A 23,211-nucleotide genomic window follows, 5' to 3' on the forward strand; every position below is an offset into this window, starting at 1 on the left:
GATTTATTCTTACGACAGGATTAATCACACACTTAAAAGACAGGACATTTATATAAAACTAGGTTTTCAAACCTTACTTTGATCATATTTTAGTTTCTATTTTATTTTTATGAAAAGAAAGACCTAGTTGTCCTTGTATTGTGTATTATATCCCCCTATGTCTTGTAAGAAAAATACACTTAGTTTTAACAATTAATATTTTTTATGTTCATGTTATTTAATAAATAACTCTTATTTAACAGATGAGAACTTGTGTAGCCTGCATGTTGCCTTCATACATTTGAATATTTTCATATCGACACTTTCCTATTGTAGGGCAGTTCAGATAACCAAAATTATTTTTATTTGCTAAATGCAAGAATAACAAGAACTCCCAGATGAAGATGTCAGGATATTGGTAGCTTCTGATTAGTTACTTCATGACATCTGTGGTAGAGAGACACGCCTCCGTGACACACTAAGTCCCATCACGGTTCAGATGGTATCAATTCCACAACAGCAGCAAAAGAGCTTATAAAGAAGCTGGTAACAGGAGAATTTGCTGAAATGAGTCCTGGACTTACACAGCCTGACAAGCTGCTCAGTGAGGAAGAAGCCGTCGCTCCAAAAGCTACATGAAAACTTGGATTACATTTTGCAAAAGCAACTTAGAGGCAAGGAACAAAATATAAGGGGTGCTATTTCATCCATTGTTGGTTGTATATATATATATATATATATATATATATATATATATATATATATATATATATATATATATATATATATATATATATATCCTCCATGCTAAATAATGCTCAATAAAGCTGAAATCAAATTCTAGTGGTATGTTTTCTTTTTTTAATGCCAGATTTAAAATGTCAAAAACATAAACGTGGAATATTCTCTGGCTGTTGTGACAAAATACATTTGTGTCTCTTTGTATTTTATTATTTAGCTCAAAATGTGCTCCAAGACATTTGTTATTGTTACCACATGCATTAATCGGAGCTACTTTTGTTACTGCATGCTCAGTTATTTAAAATAGAAAGTTATCAGAGGGCTACAAATGATGTTCTTGGTGGGTGTTGCCCTTTCAAGGCTGCAGTCATTGAGTCCCACTACTGAACGTAACCTCATTCCAAACCTCAGTCAGCTATAAGACATGCATACATCAATCTTTCTATGATTCATCTGGAGCTGGCCTTGGAGAAATCTATACGGCGTTTCTTTATTGACAGCCATAGCTGTGTGCTCCTCAAAGCAGGGTCAGCACAAGATAAATGCATCACGAGGGAAACGGCAGAAGTACAGACAGGTGAGAAGAAGAAAAAAAAGAGTTGGAGGAGGGGGAAGAAAATCAAAAGGAGTCAAGTGAGGAGAAAGCAAGTTTGAGGGGAAGTTATTTTTATCCTGAAACACAAAACAAAAGCTGCAGAGTGACATTCTGTAGGTTGAGGGAGGACAGGCACATATATCTAATCTGTCTTGCAACTCAAATCCAGCTTAGAGAAGAAGAGGTTAGCAGGCTAAGAGGCATAAAGAACAACTGCCTCCTGTTCAACACTTCACAGAAAATTGACCAATAAACACATACAGACTCACACAATTATATATCTAACCATATTAGGACTTCCTATTGACTTTAATTGATTTTAGTTACTACATAAACCTAACCTTACACCTGACCATAATCTCACACCATACCTCTAAAACAGTGTTGGTCAAACTTTTCCAGGCTGAGGACCATTTAACAAACACTCACAGACCACCTAACTTGAAATTGCCCCCGCAAAAGCACAGCATCTTAACATATGCAAGATGAATTAAAAATATTAGTCTCAACACACTTATTGTCTTCTTAGTTCATCCTAATGAGAAGTGTGGTGAGGTTTTGTAAATGTGACTAGCCATGACATTACTATGAACAAGTCTAAAGTGTGGATTCTTAATTTTGCTTTCTTTCAGCTCAACGTAAATAATTTATTTTAGGTGTTGTACAAATGCAGTTGGTCAGCGTGGGGCGCACTGCTGCTCACCGCCTCGTCACCATCAGCCCAGCTGCATCAGTGCAGCCCCAAGCTGGGCAGACCCAGACCTAGATCTGTGTCCTGGTGGTGTGCAGTGTGTTGTAATTGTATCCTAAAGTCACAAGTTTCGCAGTAAACCCCAAGAAACTGAAAAATATCCCTCCAGACATGGATTGCTCCAATCATAAAAATAATCCTGGCACTGTTTTCTCTCCACAGGCTCTTCATTTTAATGGCCCGATCTTAAGCTCCATTATTATTTTTAAACACAATCTGTTGGTAAGCATAGAGTCTCAAACAAACTATTGTATACACGCAGTACATTGTGGAAGACTAGGGGGCGCCCACAGACCAACAGTTTGAGAAAGACTGCTTTAAACCTCATCATTATTACCAGGTTTTGGTCCCCATGATGCACATATAGGTCTTCTGCAACTTAGTGAAATCTCACAAAAGAGCCTTACTAGGGTAATATAAACAAATACACGTATATATACACACACACAGTACTTCCTGACATTTGTCCAGAATAGCTCTTTATGGGGTTATGGGGCTGAGTCAAATTAACTCGGCTTAGTCAAATACCCCACGGGATGTGTCTGTTTGTCAGCACTGATGTTTCTTTGCCGAAACACCTGACGGACAGGTCGGACATGCTCAGTGGACCGCAAACAGCCGGGAGTTATTCCTAAATAAGACGGGCAGTAGGCTTTGGTTCCGGTTTGAAAGCCCTCAGAGAAGGGGCTATTCTTTCGAAGGTTCAAGTGAGGAAAAGTGAAGAGCCTTGAGTAAAACCCTCACATGAAGTCTAAGTTAAAAAAATGTAAGGAATCTATGTTATCTAATAACTAATTCAGACATTTTTAAGGTTTTATTACAAGCATTTGAGATTTACCTTTTGGGGAAATGTTTGTAATCATGACAGAAACAGACAAACAATATAAAGGAGCACCACCCATTACCAGCCCCTTATTAAGGTAATATACTTATTGAACTACAATTGGAAAACTATGACTGTGGGCTGGCAACCAAAACAGATGAAGAAGGAACAATCTAAGCTTGTTATGCTTCAAAGTCAGACATTGAGTACTTCCTGGTATCAAGCTACGCCAGGTTTTACAAATTCAAACCCCTGTGAGTTTCCTTCCCACTGTCCCTACGGGTCGACACACTTTTAATGAGATGTTGGACGTTGAGGTGGCCAGAGTTTTCTTCGACTAACAAGATCAGGAAAAGCGTTGCCCCCTTCCTCGCCTGTTCCTTCGCACTGTTGGTTGGCCGACCGATAAAAAGCTACTACACTTTTCCAGGACATAAAAGAAAGATACATTTGTCGGCTTAGAAATATTTCTGATTGTGAAAACAGCTGACAGTAATTGGTGTCAAAACTACACATGGTCCACTGTTCACTCTAAATAAGGTCGACTAAATGAAATAAATTACATGGCACAGTTAGGATTGTTGCATCCTAGGTTTCAATTACATCTTCCCCTCATGCATTCACACATTCTCTGGCTTCCGCCAACAGGTCAAAAATATGCATGCTGGTTTATGTAGACTCTAAATGGCCCTTAAGTCCGTGTGTGTGCGTGCGCGTGTGTGTGTTTGTGTGTGTCTTTATTACCTCTGTAAACTGGCACCACCTCAAAATGGTTAGATAAGATTAATGTAACCATAAGAATAATCAATGTATAATGCTACAGTGGGAAAAATTGTTGCTTTCTCATTTAAATTAAAGTTCATACTAAATGTTTATTTCTATTTTATGTAAATACCAAAATCTTAGAATAACTGGACATTTTCAGTCAAAATTTAAATAGTATGAGAATTTCACAGTAGTCCATGCTAGTTGTAATTTCCCCTCATGTTTTCTTATATATATATATATATATAACATTATTTAACATAGAAAACAATTTTACAGTTTTTCCACACTAATAATTTTACTTGCAATTAAAATGTGAAAACAAAAAATATAAATAAAATAAAGAATGAGCAGCTTCAGATCACGGAACAGATCATGGTATGAATTATATTTTATTTTATTTTTATATTCTACTGTAGAATACTGTATACTGTAGAACCACGATATTTTTAACTCAAGGTTTTCAGACCATAAAAAAATGTATTAACTTTGCAACCAACTGAATGAGAACATAACTCTAATATATGTTATGTTACATAATACATTATGTTCTAATGCATATTTATAATATAACCAGTTCAGAGACTCCTTGACAGTGAGAGCTGCTTACACACATTTACACTCCCCCATCACATGCACACACCCATGCACACACACACACACACACACACACACACACACACACACACACACACCACACACACAATCACACACAGCCTGTGGAACAGATGAGTGCTCCTAGCTGTCCAGCCATTTGACTAGCTGTCACCAAGTTTAAAGTAGCCAATGAAGCAAGCAAGCAATACCTGTCACTTTCTGCATATTGTCAGCGTAAGCGGCTGAGAGTTACACTGACTGACACCTCGAGCGGGATGTGAAGTGCGCATGTAGGGCAAAGCTTACAGGGCCCCTCTCTGCTGTAAAGCGGAGATACATGTCATGAATATGCAAACCCTACACTCGCATACTTGGAGCAATCAGTGCACAGCACACATGCATTTGATCCATTTGAGCCCATCTTTTGCACAATCCACACTGTTAACACACACACGTTAAGTTGTGCATACAGATGCACCATGGCAACACCAGGAACAAGTCGCTAAAGAAAAGGAGAAAATATATATATATATACATTTCCAAGGAAATAGAGATTTTTCTTTTTTTTCCCAAAATACACTTGTTGGATAAACTAACACATACTTTAAATAGCAGTTTCTGAGATTTTTAAATGCTAAACTTTGTGTTCTAATATGACAAGATCCACTAGAAAGCTGCTGGTGTAAAGAAATAATGCCATGACCACTTGGGAAGCACTTATACCTGCAGGAACATTCCTCAGTTTCTAATGGGGTGAGTTCAGAATTTTTATTGTTTATAAAACATAATTATTATACGTAGCAGGTCACAGGCACCCAGATATTGCAGCTGTACTGAGAGCACTGTGAAGGTGACCAGGTGGGTATGAGCAGTGCTATGCGCCGCGCCAACTAACTGCATTTAGTAGCTGTAACACCTAAACTAAATTAACTAAATTCTTCGAGAAGAAAGAAAACATTGTTTGTTATTATCTTCAGCTTATGTGGGGTCAGACTGTGGGGTAGTGATATGACGTTCATGGACGATCCTTTCTCTTCAACTACAGGGCTGGAGTCTCAGTTAGCGAGAGCCATTCTTTGTCTTTTTTACGACTTTTCTGGCTTATAATCCTCTGCACACACCAACACCGATTATAATTTTGATTTAGTTTAAATGCATATTTAAATATAATCAGTGATTACATACAAGACAGGTTTTATATTTTATAAAAATATATCACAAGTTGAGAATCAGTCCCTCCAGCTACAATTTAGACATGGTTTAATTCCACTACAGGGTTCACAGTCAACTCCATGAAAAACATTTACAACACAGAAGCTCACAGCTTTACAGGAAAACAAGCTGAAAACTAAAATATATATTTATAGCTAGGTAAGCCAGACAACAGCTCACTTTTGTCAGCACACTTCCTCTGTCATACCTGTTGACAGCTGATGCTGGGGGAGAGTGGGATTACTACACAGTAACGGAAATCAACACCCTCAAGTAATCAAGTTTGGGGACAATTTTCTGAAACTTTTTAGGGCTGTTTTAAAAAAGAATCCACACCTTGTGAATGTGTAAATGACTCAAGACGCCCCTGGGGAAACTTGGCCAGCCACGTATGAGATGGGTGTGAGAGCTCTGATACTAAACTACATTGTAGGCAACATGTATTGCTTGTTACCAGCCTCCACAGGCAGGCTCATTTTCTGTTTTGTGCCATTGCTCAACACTGCAATTTATATTAATCTACGGGATTTTAGTTGGCTCCTATGTTTAACATATCAAGTCTTCTGTGCTAATGTGCATGTTGGAGCGTGTGTGCATGTGTGTGTGTGTGTGTTTGTGTGCATATCAGCAGAAAGACATAAACACTGATGATTACCAAATCATGGCAGATGCATTAATGATGCCCCGTTGACAAATGCATAAAAAGCAGCTGCTTGCTGTGGTTTTTGTTACCAAGTCAGATTTAAAGAGATTTCCTAAATTAGTACAGACAGACAGACAAGTGACAGTTTGGACCTCTGTAATAACGAAGCTGCGGAATGACAGAGTGTGATGCAAGTTTGTGAAGGGTGAGGAGGAAGAGAAGTGAAGAACGGAGGAGGAAGAGGCTCGGCTCAGTGGATATAAGGTGTGGATGAATGGATGGGCGGAGTTTTAACCAACACAAGCTGCAGCTTCCCATCTGCTGCCATCATTACCATTAAGAGTCTCTAATTTAAACTAATTGCCGCTGATGAGGAAGTAAACAAAGCACATAGAGTTTGTGGGGTTTAAAAAGATGGCAGGAGAGAACGCAAATTCTTTGGGAGGAATATTTGCGACTGTTGCTCAACGATTAACGCTCTCATTGGCATTTCAGGTCAGCTATGGACATTTACGGTAAGACATTTTCCATACGTCACAGAAATATATTGGGAAATATAAACCTGCTACAAAGTATGCGAGTGTGCACTCAGTACTTCGACTAGGAAGCAGCGAATGACTGCTGTATTTGAAAAATGACCTCTTGCTAGTTTGTTTGGCAAGAAAAAGAACTGTTCAGTTATTATTATTATTCAAGTAAAATACATAAAACGGATCAATTGGAATTCATGTTTTTGTGAGAACTGGTTTGTGCGTCCGAACTCACCGTGGTGGTTTTGACTCGGCCTCCTGGCTGTGTACAAGTCCATCCAGATTTATTGACTAACAGGTCACAGCCCTCGTCCTCCAAACACGGAACCATCTCACACCACTGCCTTTTTCGAACAATCCCAGCTGCAGAAGGAGACAGAGGAAGACCGGTTAAAGGAGCAACAGAGAAATGACAGGCGGAAGTCTGCATGGAGAGGCAGCAATTAGGATAAGGAGGGTGACTTCAGGGAGACTGATGCAAAAACATTGGAGGGATGATGGAAAGGTGGAGAAAAACGGGAAACATGAGTGGGTAGGAGGAAATAAAGGGATGCCAGGTGGAGGAGTAGCGAGGAAGAAAGGAGATGAAGAGCAATGAGGTAAAGAGACAATTGAGGAATACGAGGAGTGACAGCAAGTGAAATGGGAAAAATAGCCAGACGGAGAAACAACATGGAGAAAGCCGATTCAGGTAAATAAAGTCAGTTAAATAAAATCAACCGTCACAAATTGTATTTAGGAGGGTTTATGGTCTCTGTTTTCTTCAAAATTCTTCACAGAAATAACATAACCAAGCAACAGGTACAGAGAGAATATGCAAAGTCCTCCCATAAAGGTTACTGGTAAGTGTTTGAACGGGATATTTTTTGATAGTACCAGTAGTTAAAAATGAAACATTTCAAGAAGTTTAAATCCGTAATTTCAACACTAGTTTTCATTCTTCCATTTTACATTTCTGAGAAAACAAAACAAACAAACCTATATAATATCAGCAGTTCTCAGCCCCAAGAAAGTTGACTTTCAACAAACACCTAAAGATTTATGAGCAGTAATTATACAAATCTGTGACCTTTTCCAAGTTCTGTATAAAGGGTTTTATTTATTGCTTAAGCATTAACAAATACTTGTTTCACACAGGACTAATAGAGACCTTAGGTCTGGTGGTCAAATAAAGTGAGAAAATAGTAAATGAATAATTCATACAGAGGAATAGTCTCACATTCAAAATCCTCCATGAAAACAATTTATTCCACAGCCACCCTGTTGAACCTATTTTTATATGTTCAGCTGGTGTTTGCAGGGAACCAATGATTTTTAAAGCCATAAAATGGCAAAGGAAACAGTGAAAATGTTGTGCCCCTTTCTTCATATCCAATAAAACATTCAGAAGTGTTGCACCGCACTGCTCCTTTCACAGCCTGCTTCTTTTGTAACCGTCTGGAGATTGCCACGAGTTTGGGCCCTAAGCCTTTATTCTGCCGGCCATTGTCTCACTGCAGGCAGTGTGCATGAAATGAAAAGATAACATTCTGGTAGACTGTACGGAACCTGAAATCATCTCTACTTTGTCAAAGTCTGTCAAGATACCAACAGGAAACAGGAAAAAAAAAAGTCTGCCTTAATCACAACAAAAGACTTGGGGTACATTAGATAACACGTTCTTGTCTTTTAATGGTGAATAACCGCCTTTTATTTCAAAAGTAAGAAAAAAAACCCTGCATTGTTTAGACCACTGTGCAAATCCATCTCCAGAACGTCACATAGATTCTCAATGGGGTTGAGATTTGCACTCTGTAGTGGCTAATCCATGTGTGAAAATAATATCTCATGCTTCTTAAGCCACTTTTTCAGGAGCTGGCTTGCCCAAATGCTTTCAATTCAATTCAAATGATAGTTCTAAAAATCTGAATTGGCTAAAGCTGGTATTTGCAGGTCAAAGTTGTAGAAAAACGTACATTGGAAACAAAAAACGGATAAATCTCCACTGCTATTCTAACCGATGCAAAAACTATATCTACCAAAAACGGTACCTTCTTGAAATTTCTGTTCACAGTACATAAGAAATACTGATAGTACAAAAAAATTAATTTTATATCTACAACCGTAAGTAATATCAGACACTGTTGAGTCCAAACGGTCAACAGCAAAGGAAAAAGCAGACTCCGCTGATTTGTTAAAGGCTAAAAATCAAGCTGAAAAGCAACATGAAAGGATTTAACCGAAACAGCTAGACTGCCTAATATGGCCAAAGATAAAAAAGTAAACCCCAATTTCAAAGAAGCTCTTCAACAGTCTTTAAATACCTTCTCCAGCTGAGAGGCAATTACACTTAAAAAATATTATTGTGTTTATGTAAGGGTGGGGGGGAAAATGCAATATGTGGAATGTTGTCAGACTACAAGTTCACAGTAAAACTTTGCCTCTATTACATCACGTAACCTTCAGACCACATCGCAACAGAACAAATGGTGATAACACAAAGTATGAAAAGAATTCCTCATAAGTTCTGCGACATTAAAGCTCCCCACAGAGGTTTCATTGTAAACAAACATGATCATTTTTGCTCTACAAAAGCTCAACAGGGTTCATGAAAATTACGGCTGCAGGGCAAAAACCCATTAGAGAAAGTGAATTCAAGGGTCATTATGTACTGTATGTGGTATAATGAGGTGCTTTTTGGGATAATAAGAAAGTTTCTAAAGAAAACATATTTGACTACAGTCTTGTGTATATGGGATGGGTTAAATATTTAATACAAACACAAAAAAGACATTAAGTAAGAGGCGAGGACTTAAGTGACGACGCAGGGTGAACAAAATGCAATAAGACAACTAGTCCGCCTTGAAAAAGTCTTCACACGTACATCCACAAAGCACTTCCATCATCCAACCATGCATTTATCCATCCGGCCATCTTTTTTATAGTCTCTGGTTTTTGCTGTTTTTCTATCCAACTAGTTGATAATTACAGTAAATGTATTTTGCTTAGAAGATTTTAAAAATACCACTGATGTTTAGACATTTCAGTTTGAAAAAGTATGGATTTTTGATAAATCTTCACTTAAAACATTATGCATCACCAGTCACATAAATTGGCAAGACAGGCAAGGAGAGACAACAGTAGGGGCATTTCCATTGCAAATGTGCACAAAACTTTGACGACATTCTGCTAACACAATTAGATTTAGAAATGCAATTCAAATTGCACATGACTAAGTTTCTACAAGCTATTAGTCATTAACAACATGGCGCGCCATCATCATCCGAACACTTCCTGCCGTCGTCTTCGTCTTTTCTGCCAGTAGTAATATCCGGTTAGTGATGATGACTTGTGTGATGCGAAACAAGTGTTTCTATTGCAGTTTTGTGAAATATTCTAATTATGATACATCTGAAGCACCATCTCATCCCAGCGCAAAAACCTATCGAAAAATTAATTTTTTTTCAAAATTAGAGCGTTTCCACTGCCCTTTGTTTGTGATCTATCACAAACATTTTGAAGAAAGTAAGAAGTTGTAATGTGAAATCCTTCAAAGGGTAAACTTTTCCTAGGTACCGTTTGTTCTGTGGTGAAGTATGCATCATGTATACTTTAAACTCTTTCATCATGATGGCTTTCTTACACAGTATAAGGGAATAGTCTTCGCCTAACTACCTATAAATTCAATCTAAGGGCACCTTCAACTTCTTTCATCAGCCTGAATGCAAATGATTAGCAAGAGTGAAACTCAAAGCCATTATCTCTTCGCCATAAACAATATCTATATCGCAATCAATCTGTTAAATATGCACACCCTCTCAAAAACTACGTGGCCGAATAATACATGTATCAAGTGCATTGTGTCAGCAGAGTACGGAAAGAGCTTTAAACTGACACCAACATGACGCATTATTATTGTTGAGAGCATTTTGCTGACATGCTACTTGAGGTTGAATTACTTGGCGGTGCCTTAAGGCTAGCTGCTCACAGAGAGACAAACCCATTTCTGCACTGAAGGCATCAGAGCAAACACGCCCTACTTAAAGATAATCCTGTGTTTAGAAGAGTAACATTGTTGTGCTTTACAGATTAGGTCATCAAATCAAAGGGTCGACTTCAGATTGCTTGTTTTTTCCCAGGATCCTTTAATATCCTTAAATATAACCTCTGTTCATGTTCCAAATGCTTTTAGGCAAACGGCTTGTAATCACAGTCAACATTTACAGTACATGATTAGCAAATTGGCTGAGAAATGGGCCTCCATGGGGTTCATAATGGTCTCATATTAATTTCCGATAGAGCAGGGGTCCGTAACACCAGCCCTAGAGTGCCACCCTGTCCTACATGCATTACTCAATTTGAAAAATAAAAAATAAAAATGCCAGATGTACGTAGGGTGCTCAACTAGTCTTTCAGATGTGCTTTGTATTCAATCCTTCCACTTAAATCTCAAATTTGTTGAAATAACTGTTTGAAAATTGTATTGCTGTGAACCATGAACGCCTCTGGGATAAACTGTTGTTCTTCCTACTCACATGCCATTTAATCTCTACTGGTACAAAGCATTTTCAACGAAACAAAATTACCATCATCTAGTTTGAGCGGAAAAAATAGAATCATTAGCCTTCAACCAGTTGAGCAGAAGTGGCAGTGCTGTGTTACTGAATTAGCTTAACAAAACTTGTGTCCTTCTAGTGCTTTGTAAGAGACAAGAAGATGTTGAAAAGAAAAGGGAATTTAGGCCTTGTTCATTTTCAGGTAGAGAGAGACACAAAAAGATATTTTAAGTGGGAAGGCTAAATGTTATAGCTGTTTTAGCCACAATGCTACATCCAACTTAGAAATCCTTTTTAAGGTGGTTTTAACAACTCTATAAGGAGATGTTGATCTGTTAGGTGCTCCAAGATTTTTTTTTTGTTTGGGTAATCTTCATATTAAACCCAATCATTTGTCTTCTGACATTAAATTGATTAAGCATTATCTTAACATATTTGATAGGATGACATAATCACAGCCTACAACAAGGAAGTGGCCACATATTATTCATTTTTAAGCTTACACACACTATTCCCGGCAATTTTAAACTTTCCAAACACATTAAAACCCTTGTTATTTCCACATTTCCTTAGGGATATATAAGGTATCCACATCCACCATAAATGAAAACAACATTCAAGGTAAATTTGGCTCTATGACGAGCGCTACGCCACCAAATATAAGTGACATCTGAGGTAGGGGATGAAACGCATGTCTGTAGAAATGGAAAAGGGAAGCAAGAGCACACAACACTAGAAGAAACACTGAAAACAGAGGGGGGGGGATGCTTGTCAGGTGTAATAACCCAAAGTCCGAAAGCGTTTTCAAGAGTTTTTTTTTCTTTTTTCTTTTCTTTCATTTGGTTATTTAATCTGTTGCTGTGAATTCATATTATGAAAGCTGTCAGCAAGGTCACTTATTCATTTCACTAACGGGTTTTGCTTCGCTTGTGAATTGCCATCCAGCAGGGGTGACCCTCAGCTGATGAAGATGTATAGCAATGCCTGGTAAACATCAGTAATGAGGGAATGAGTGCCGTGTGTACAGGCGGTATCGTCTGCACGTCTGCGCTACAAATGTCATTTTTGACATCGAGCCCTACAAACTGACTCCATCAGCCGCGACAGCTGAGAGATAAGTTATCACGACTGCGTCAGATGAGATTTAATAAGGAGCGCGGCGCAGACATTTCAAGTCGACGCAACGTAATACCAGTTGCTCTGAGAAGTGATTAATGGAGATTTGACCTGCTGGTATTGTAGCGTTTTTGACAATAACAGGGCCCAACTTGCAAACGCTCAAATCAAAAATTTCTCATTAGCAGAAGGTCAGGGGGAGCTGTCTGTAATGAATTGTTCCACAGATTAAAGTCAGCCGTCTAACATCTTCGCTTTACATCTTTATGAAGTGAACATTTGTAAAATCGTTGTCACAGCGTGATTTGATGTTTGCGAGAGAATAAAAATCTATTCATGCAACTTTGAGATGCTGTTCTCGGTAACCTTGCATTTTTTGGAAGACATTGGATCTAAACTTGAAAATATTAGCAGAAAAAGCTTTGAAAATGTTATATTAGTAACTTTTTATTCCATCTCAGCCCGATCACTGGCATCTTAAGCTATTATTTTAGCCACCTTTTCAACTAATATTAGACTTTCAGCTGCTTCCGTTTACTAGAACTATCATTTACAACAATGGCCGCACAACTCACCAATATAAAGTTGGCAATGCTCGCGACCCAAATGTTAGGAGAAAGAGGAACGGTGACTGCTTTGGAGAACCAGAGCAGAAATTGAAACATCTGTCAGATTGCTGGAATAATTTTTGCTTTTCTGAATTAGTTTGCATCACAGTAAGTCATTTACCATTGTGGTGATTTACAGACAGACTGTCAGCCACAGACAGACCCTGAGAAAGGTGGGACCTATTTTTGGTCTCCAAACTCCTGCAAACATTTCTCGGTACTTCCTCCTACCTACTTCACTGATCTACACAAAATCTTAGCTTTATGAATTTAGACATGACCTGAAAACTTTGTCATCACTACTAAGATTGGTCACAGACAGAGAAGACGTACAACAATGAAACTTTCACAGAAACACTGGGCAGAGGCTTGTTACTCTGTACCCCAGAATCTCAATGACCTGAGGGCCGCCCTGAGAGAAGAGTGGGATCTCAGCACACAATGAGTCGACTTGTGGACAGCATGAGGTGTTGTTGTCAAACTGTAATTGATGCCCAAGAGCACACAACACGTTATTGAGACAATTACATTTTTTTGCCATGACATACCCATGGCTTTTGTTCCAATACATTGTTTAAAATGAGGAAATCACAAATGCATGTTTCTACTAAAATGTCCTACTTTAAAGTTATGTCACGCTGGCATTAACTTTTCACATTTCTCTTAATTTTCACCCAGAAGCCAACTGTCCCTAACTTTTAGTGAGTAGTGTTGTATATGTAATGAGGGCAGTGATTGCTGGTATGCAAACATGTAAAGGGACTGATTGTAAACAGTTGCAAAGGTGGCAGAAAGATTAAAAAAAAAAGCTATTGTAAGGAAATGACAATAGAGGGATAATTAAAGCAACAACTAAAGAAGGTACAATGGATGCACTCAAATGCAACACCTAGCATACAATCTATTCAAGATATAGAACAGATGTGTTTCCACGTGCCCGTCACTTTGCTGTTGTCACGTTTGAAATTCTCCACTGACGGTCAATAAAGGATGTTCCTATTTCATCCCAAAAAAATCATTTCAGATGACTATAGTGTTATGAGTTGACATCAGAGCTTGGTGGAGCATATGCAACGACTCTTGGTCGGTTTCTACATGCAAACAACTGATAAAAAGTAGTTCCCAAAAATTGCATATGCTTTTTAGTCGTTCATACAAGATGGTGTTTGACTTGAGTTGAGCTTATTTTTTTTAAATGCTAATAATTATATATCCAGAAAACTGGTCAAGTAGATGAAACCATGTACCATTTCTTGAATATGCCTTTAAGAATACAAATTTTGCGACGAAGCATTTCTAACATTCCCTTCCATATTAATGTTAGTTTCCACTGCTTTAGACTTTATAGCCAACACAGTAATCGAAAACGCATCCACTTAGATGCTTTGAAAATTCAATTTCCAAGGAACTGTAAAGACTGGGGATACTTTTTTTTTCACTAACAGTTGACTAGTCTAATATCACTGATTTACCATATAAGCAATCAGAAAGTGTAAAAGCGAGTTAGGAAAGCGAGCCTTATCTGTCACATTTGGTCTCGCATCACTAACTAAACTCATCTCCCAGCAGCATCTTGGCTCTCAGTGACACTATCCTTTTCCATTTGACCATATTACTGCTGTGCTGCTGGTGTGAGGGCACTGGCTTATGTTGAAACGGATTAGATTCAAGGGAGATATCAAATAAATACATCCCACACATACAGGCCCGGTGTAGGGAAGCATGGACATGCATAAACACACACACACACACACAGGTCCGAAGCATCTGCATGCACGTGTAAGCGAAGGTACCGGCTGTGGTTTCATCAGCGGGAGATACGAGCAAAGAGGGGGAGAACATTATTAAGCCCTTCTAGGGACATTTATCTTCCCACCAAATGGTTGATAACGGTCACACACGTCAACAGCCAGCATCTCGGGTTAATAAATTCCATCTAATTCTAAGGCGTGCATGAGATGGCAGGGGAAAGACGAGACTTAACGGGATAAATGAAGGATAGCGGGCAACAAGAAAAGATGCTGAGATAACCGATTCAGGTCAGAAAAGCTTCTGGATGATAACCGTTGTAAATGAAATTACCCCAACAGGCAGACGCTTGGGACGCAACATCCTCATCAGGGTTCTATGAAAGAATGTGAATTAAAACATGCAGAAATAATTTGAGACAAGGAAATAAAGGTTTTTACAACTTACTGCTAAGAAAGTTTCCTTTTTTTTCCTCCTAATGTTTTTCCCACTTATTTTCTTAACTTATTATAAATCATGGTGACCAGTCACTGAAAACACCATTCACTACCCTAAAGTTAAACATTTTATACATTTCTACAAATATATATATTAAAAGTATGACTCACCAGCGGGAAAGAAACCCTGAGCGGACCTGTGCTGAAAGAGGAAACTGACTAATGCTTAGGTTAAATAGTTTTCAGAAAGTGCAAAGAGGCAGTCTAACATTCTTAGTCTTATTAAAGTTACTACATAACATTTAGCATATTTTTACATTTTGCTCCCAGCTCCCAAGTTGTGTGCGAGTCTTCATCTGCAGTTGTTTATACCACAGTTTATTTTAAGGCTGAGTTATACCGACGAGTGCATCTCTGAGTGAATTAGCTTGAAAACACTCGAGCATTTTAGGCTGAATCTAAAAGATGTCTTGTAACTCTAAAGTTTAGCAAGCGCCACATCTTTGTGTTTGAGAGGCTAGGATGGGAAATGATTGTGACACCAGTCCCACATAATACTTTTGGCTTGAAAATAGTGTTTAAAAGGGTATTTTGAATAAAGGATAGGTAGAAAACAAGGTAAAATCTAATTTATTCCAGAAATAGGTAGCACTTCTTAAAGTATTAGATACTACTGAATGGGCTTTGTGGAAGAGTGCTAAGCATTTTGAATTGGTTAAATGAATTATTTTTCTTTTACCTCACTTTGAACTCCTCCAGATCTTCAATTTCGTATTAACTTTAGCAGACTCTAATTTATTAAGTCCTGCTTTCAGTCGCCTCTCCAAAAATACGTTTTATAGGTTTAAACGGCATCTTCCGAGGCACAAATAAAACCAACCACAACGCTCCTGCACTTTTATTTCAACTTAAGAAATGAGAATATTAAATCTCTGTTAACATTAAAAGCTTTTTGTAGACACAGAGGTGATTATAATTAAGTTTCAACCGCTGTGAAAGTATCCTAAATTATGGCTGCAGAGAACTGGCCAGAGTCCGTTTTCCTCTCCTCAGCAATCAGTTCAGAAGCAGCAAAAAGAGTACGACTGTGAAATCGATTTAGTGGTTTCACATTGCACCTTTCTGTGGACTTTATGCTTACTTTACATAAGCTTAGGCACCATCACTTTGACCAAAGTTTCATAGCTAAAGATGATTTCTTATTTTCAACTCTTCCACAACTCTTCAAAAAATGCAACTCTTGAAAAAATTGGGCACATTTAATTCACCCAAGAGAAAAAAATCATGGCTCTCACAAGCGAGTTTGCCTTTTAACCAAATTAACAGCTTTCTCTTTTTTTGTTTGTTTTACAAAGCAGTGGGGCAAATAGGCAAAATCCTCCAATTTTAGAACTGGAAATAAAAGCATGTGCGTTCATCGTTACTTAACCAATTTAATATCACTCTGTGCAGCACTTGACTTCGCCTGGTGGGAACCACACATCAACGTTTGCACTGCGGATATCCAGACACACACACACACACACACACGCGCACACGCACACACGTGCAGAGTAATCTCTTCGCCGACATGTCAGGCAACAAAGTCAAACAAAAGCCGGCTTGAAAAAGGCCCGACTGAGTGCCATTAAGACTGGAAGATTTGCTTTAATCACCAAAATCCCCTCCTATGTCTCCTTTTACAGTGGATCCATTATCGGGATAATTAACCGCACAATCTGACCTGCCGCGGTAGGCAGACGTTCTGGAAAACCGAAGGACGCCTTGCAGGAATTAGGAGGGGATGCTCTGATGTGTAAAAAGAAAAAAACAAAAAAAAAAAACAATGCAAAGAAATAAATCCCAGTGCTTTGTAATTAGCCACCATCTCTCCACAGGCTCACAGCTCAGCTCCTCCTGGCTAATTTTCTCCTCCTCTCTCATCTGTCCCTTCTTCAGTACCATTATTTTCCTTTCTCATTCTTTTTTTTTTTGCACTTCTCTTTCCCCTCCTGTCCTGTTTTTTTCACCTCTCTTTGCCTCTTCCTTTCCAGTTGGCTGCTTTGCCTGATTTTCATAAGATTATTCCACCCGTTTGGCTGCCTTGATGAGTATCTCCACACTAAAATCTGTCAAGCCCTCTATTTTAAAAAGCCTGCATTTTCTTTTCCTCCTTCCCCCTTTTTTTTTTTTTTTTGATGAAGTGAATTTGTGTCTCAAATAGCTCCTCTGCACTCATGAAACTTCAAGAGGCAGAAATAATGAGATAGCATGCTGACTGACATTTCCAGACCTTGGCCCTGTGTCTGTGTGCGTGCATGTGTGTGTGCCTGTGTGGGTGTACGCTCCACGTGTGTGTGCGCGCGCATAGTTCACAGAGCCACCTAATTCTCCTTTAAACACCACGAATGAAACAGACATCATACAATTCACAAAAAAACATGTAATATGCTATTTAAAGCTTCGACATTAATTTGGATATAACAGACTTTCATGTTAAAATTTGAAGGGAAAGCAGCCAAAAACGTCAGTTTTATTTTCCCTTAACATTGATAACGACTTCTGTTAAGTATTTTCATGAGCTTAATGAAAATGTCTGATGGGAAAAGGCAGGGCGGCTTCAGAAACGGGTGTTTTAGACTTGAGTCCTCTGAAATTAAAAGTTTGATAGAACTGAATTGAAGGTTGGGCATCTTTTCAAAAGTGAAATTTTTCTCTTTTTGTTTTTGCCAAAAATTGCTTTTGGTAAATAATGACATAGGCCATTATTTCAGGAAGGTCTCAATATTTGTTAAAACTGTCACCATGTTTGACTGCATAGCATGAGACAGATAATAAAGATCCAGTTCCTTCACCACATTCCTGTGCTGCGCACACAAGCATGATTGACAATGTCAATCATCCTTGAGGGTCTGTTGATTGATTGTTTCTAGTTAGCACTGGAAGAAGGCAGAGGAGCATGATTTGTTCACAGATTATCTGTCTCATGCAACAAATATGCAATAAAAAATTATTTTTATAAAGGTCACATACTGTAGCTTTAATGGAATGGTGACAAAATGAGTTTTCAGTTAGGATTGATGTGAACAATTGCAAACTGCTTCAGACACAGAAGCAGTTTCTGGACACCGACCTACACCGACTCCTAAAACTCAAGCCTCATCACCTGTCAATTTGTATTTCCTTTGTCTAAGCTACATATATGAGATGATTCTGTTGTTTCATAGAGTTCACAGATTAAAATCTATATTCCTCAAACACTTTAGCTCATACCTTTTCCGTTACCTAGCATCAGTAAGACCTTTCTCCATTCCCTTGTCCTCAGTTGTCCGTAGTCCAGCTGTCTCACTGCTGTTTCCAGCTACAGCCTTCTTTCCCTGCGTACTATTTATGCTTGGTGCCACTGCGGTGCATAACTGCCAGGTTGTGGGACATGCCATTGCTTGGGGCTTTCTTTTTCTTCTCTGCAGCATGCAAGCCCACATATGTGCCTGTGTGTAGGTGTGTATTGTCCACCAGCTGCAGCTGATATCGTTCTTTCGCAGATGGGCTCTGACATTTCCCCTCAGCTGAATGCAACCCCGCATTGGTGGACACGTGCTTTCGCCGCGCACACAAACACACACACAAAGACAGGAGAGCCCAAAGGCACAGTCAGCCTCGGGATGAAATGTCACGATGAACCGTAGACTGTGGGAAAGAGATCGTTTACCAGCAGCGTCTGGAGAGACGCAAGCACATCAGCTTTTGAGTGGCAAATCCCTGACAGATACACCTGGAAGCAGCTCACAAACAAGACGCAATACTCTACGGACAACATTTGCATTGTCCTTCGCACTAAGCCTTGTGTCTCAGCGTGTAAAGATTAATACTGCATATATCTGACACCACAATATGGTACAAACCAAGATTTCCCCTAGAAAACATGTTACGCCCAGTGGTGGGGGCGCTGGGACAGTCATCCAGCATCCTACTGTGTTTTTTGAGTTTAAAAATATTTATTTCATCCTAATTTAAGTGTCCAAATTGTTTTTGGTCTTTTATCCGTGACTTGTCACTTTATTTGCTGGAGTTGGCGCGTAGACCGATAAGACAGGAAGTGGTTACGTTCCGGTGAAAATTAAACAACTCTTTGCCTAGTGGGGGTGCTAGTAAAGCCTGGAGGCCCGCCAGGCTTATAATGTACTGCAAAATTGAAAATAATTTATATAATTTTTTTTTTTTTTTTTGCTAAGGGTTTGATTTGATCTTTTTTCCATTTACAGTGTGTCATTTTCTGCATCTCCTCCAACATTTTGAAAAATTCCTTGTTTATTCTAGTTTTCAATCCACTAAAAACTGAAAATTTGGCCAAACAAGTTAGGCATAAAACTTCAGAGCCCCACATTACTGAAGTCTAGCATTAACAGAATGGGGGCTACAACCTAATTAAGAGTGTTCATGTAGGGATCAAAGGGGTGTTGTCTTGACAAAAACAGCCACATCTGAGGATTTCAAGGGCCTTTAAGCAATTAGACAGAAGGCACAGCACTAAACCCAACAGTGTGATGCCCCTGATTCCGCAAGTTCATGCAACAAACACTCGATACCGACTGGCTGTTTCAAAAACAATTTTTCCTCTTACTTGGCAGTCATGTGAAATAAATAATAGGGTTTCAGGTCGTGCCCTTCAAACTCAGAGTTCACTTTTCGGAGGTGTTAGCTAAGCTGTTAAAAGCCAATAAGTGTTTGATGTACGCTGTGAGATCTGAGTATGAAAATTTTAACAGTATGTCAATTCAACTTAAAGTAGAGTATGAAGCTAAAAGAAAAGTATTCCTCTGCAAATATTAAATAAACAAGACCTCTTGACGATAAAATGCCAGAAGGGTTTTACTTCCAATGTAGAGGAAGTTTTACAAAGCACTATTCAGCTGCTCTCAGCACAGCTAAAATAAGTTGAGCCTCAGATGAAGAGCAAAATGAGTGATTTAGCTCGGTAATGTGTACTTATGCTTAAAACATATTTTCAATAAAAAATTGAAAATTACCAGAATAGGGAACATCAGTTCTGTAGATATTTTAAAGTCTCTCTATAATATAAATTAACAATACCATCTATAAAAATACAATGCAACATTAAATTATTATTTTTACTGTGACCAACTTGTAAGCAAACAGCCATAGGGAGAGTAGTAAAACCTGGACTGGAATCTTCTACACTGATTCTTTAAATTAGTTAGAAATTTGTGAAAGCCGTATTGTGTCTTAAAAAACTCCAATAAATCAGAAGGTTATCTTTGTTTTTATCTTCTCCTCCCCAAAATATTATCAAAATCATATCTTGTTTTGTCTTGCTTTTTGAGCAGGATCCATAGATACACCTCTAACGCACATCAACGTTATATAAACTAGACTCCTAATCGTACCTGTTTGTTTTGAAGATTTATTGCCTCGTCAGACGTGTCGGCACTGAATCAGCCAATCAAAATGGGAAGAAACAAAAAAAAGCAACTCGCCGTTATCAGCACCTGAGTGAACACGCCATAAACAACGCAAGGAGAGGAAAATATGACAAATGGACACACACAACAGCAAGGGTAGTGGCAGTGTTGATGGCTTCTTATGATAGTTGTTATCGTGATGTGGCTGACGATAATGAAGGTGACTACATTGATGTTGATGATAAATGACACAGTGACACACATACAACAAAGTAGAATGACGGCTTGAGGCTGCGAGCAGAAATAGGCGGGCTGATATAATTAGTCGCCGTGCGTATAATGCGCCTTCTGTTCGTGTGTGTAAAGGTTTGTGTTGATGTGGGCTATGTAAGCCCACCTCTGATGTAAGCAGACCTTTGAGCCTGTTTATGAGGAATTAGGTACAGCTGGTGGAGTCCTGGACCCTCAGCATTCAGCCCCCGGTCCTCAGCAGAGAGGGGGGCATATTGAGCCTTATTGACCTCTGCATCCTAAGTAATCCACCTTAAATTATGCATAACCTTTTACTTGGCAGAGCTCCCCATAAATCTGTTTATTCCCTGTTTGCTCGCTCACAAAGCCTGCTAAACAAATTCCAATTAAGCAAACCAGCAATACAGCATGAATGATAATTCAAATCAGTGCGGTCCCCAAAGCAGATAAAAGCATAATTATTACTCCAGTTATACGTACGGCGGTTTATACAAGATTGTTAGGTTCTCTCAAATCTTGTTAGTCCTAGTTTTTCTAGGTCATTTGCTTTTTATGAATATGAAATGAGCATGTAGTACTGTCTGAATGCTGATTGGATGTACGTGTGTATTTACGGCATCCTCTGGCGTTCTTGCATTGTTATTTTAAAGTTAAATATACTTTCTCCAAGACATTTTGCTCTTCAGTGGGTCAGAATGTGAATTAATCTCGTTGCATCTCATTTAAAGACCTCGGACACCTTTAAGCATTTGCATAATATGTGCAAATGCTAAAAAAAAAAAGAAAAAAAAAAGAAAAAAAGAAAACAACAGATGCAAGTACAAAAAAAATCATTTGGACTACTGTAGAGCAGTTTTAAAATGGTGTAATGAGACCAAACAGAGGCTGATGTCAATATAACACTGCACGGTAAAGCTGTTTGTTCATGCAGGAACAGGATGTCGCAAATCCCTTATGCATAAACAGGAAATCTGAATTCAGTGCAGGGATGGCAGAATCCAGCAACAATAATAATAATAAAAAAGGCTGCTGTGCAGAGAGGTAACGACTGACTGTAAAGACTGTGAAGGGCTATTTCAGAGGAACAAAGCAATATATGGTATCAGAAATTGGATCCTATATATTTAAAAAGGGGCTTTTGGGGTGAAGATTATATACAAATTCATGTTTGAAAGCACACATCTTCATTTAAAGGGGCAGTATCATGTGTTTCTTCTGTCTGAAGAACACAGTGCCATCTCTTAGCACGATCAAGTAACTATCAAAAATGACTCAAAAGAAAATTTTATTTGTAATTTAAGGCTTTGGAATCGGCCCTCTGTCTCTTTAAAAACACCTTCCTTTTCTGAAACGTCACCTTCAGGACGCCATCGCAACGCCGCTCTTCTATTAGCCCTTTAACATTTTTACCATCGTTGAACTGAGAAGCAGCTCGTATAAAGAGCTCAGCAGATGTGCAGTTCCACCAGGTGTTTGCTAATTGCTGCTGGCTAGTCTGAAGGAGCTAAAGGGGGAGTTATGAGGGCAGCTGCTCTAACATTATAACATGAATTTAACAAAAAAATAAATAAAAATTTATGTAGTACTTTAAGCACAGTTGTTTGATTATTTAGTCAATTCCTGTTTCAGATTATTTTTTTAATTTTTGCCCCTATTTATAATAAATTAATTGCACTTTACAAGACAATACATTTATTTCCTATTATAGTGCACCTGTTATTCACCACTTTCTACCCCTCTTCCTGAGAAATCTCTGTATTTACTATAATTTAAAAAAAAAAACTGTTACACTCATCTCCACTTCAAGGTTATATTTCATTTTACAAATCCCATTAAGAGACGGATAATTAAACAAAGCATATGGACAACTATGATCTGCTAATAACTTCTTCAGTACCATGTAGCATGTATTTCTCTGACTAAATTTCCCATTTACGGGACTGGCACTTTCATCGCCGCTTTTTTATGTTTTACCTGATTTGGCCCTTTGATTGCACAAGTTTTGTGATGATTCCTTTAATTGCTTAAAAGTGCTTTTTATTCCAGAAATACCGAGAACTAATCAGGTCTTTTTTTTCTTTTTTTAATCCTACCGTGTTTCAACATTGGACATTTTTTCCCCCCACCACCGTATCCAGAAGCAGTACACCTTGAAACTGCAGCCTGTCATTAATTTTCTCTGATAAAAAAGCAAGAAGGAAGCCAGAATTTACAAAAAAAAAGAGAGCACTCAGCTTAAAAGAACATAAAAAAATCATGATAAATCAAACACTTGAGAAAAGAGCAGTTCAGGGTTTGTAAAAGAGACGTCATTGCCTTATTATTAACCAACCTTTTATTGCTCCTTTTATTTTTTTTGAGCACAAAAAAGCTTCTCAACCCAGAGCTAAATTATGAAAAACACAAAGTTAAACAGTATAAATTTACTTCATATCAGACAATAAAGGAACTCAGATGGTGGGCCTTGATTCCAGCA

The 23,211-nt window shown here is 38.4% G+C and overlaps 1 protein-coding gene across 2 annotated transcripts in view; it reads right to left on the reverse strand.

The window, feature by feature from the left end:
* The window catches only part of tafa5a (TAFA chemokine like family member 5a), a 160,398-nt gene that overhangs the window by 13,944 nt on the left and 123,243 nt on the right, over positions 1-23,211 (reverse strand). For both annotated transcript variants that reach the window (XM_008401147.3, XM_008401148.3), the window contains exon 3: positions 6,872-6,999. In XM_008401147.3, the coding sequence (XP_008399369.1) occupies positions 6,872-6,999 (128 nt within the window). The remainder of the gene's footprint in view (positions 1-6,871; positions 7,000-23,211) is intronic.

Source organism: Poecilia reticulata, chromosome 23 (assembly GCF_904066995.2).
Source record: "Poecilia reticulata chromosome 23, P_reticulata-male-v2, whole genome shotgun sequence".
In the NCBI taxonomy this organism is placed as follows: Eukaryota; Metazoa; Chordata; class Actinopteri; order Cyprinodontiformes; family Poeciliidae; genus Poecilia; species Poecilia reticulata.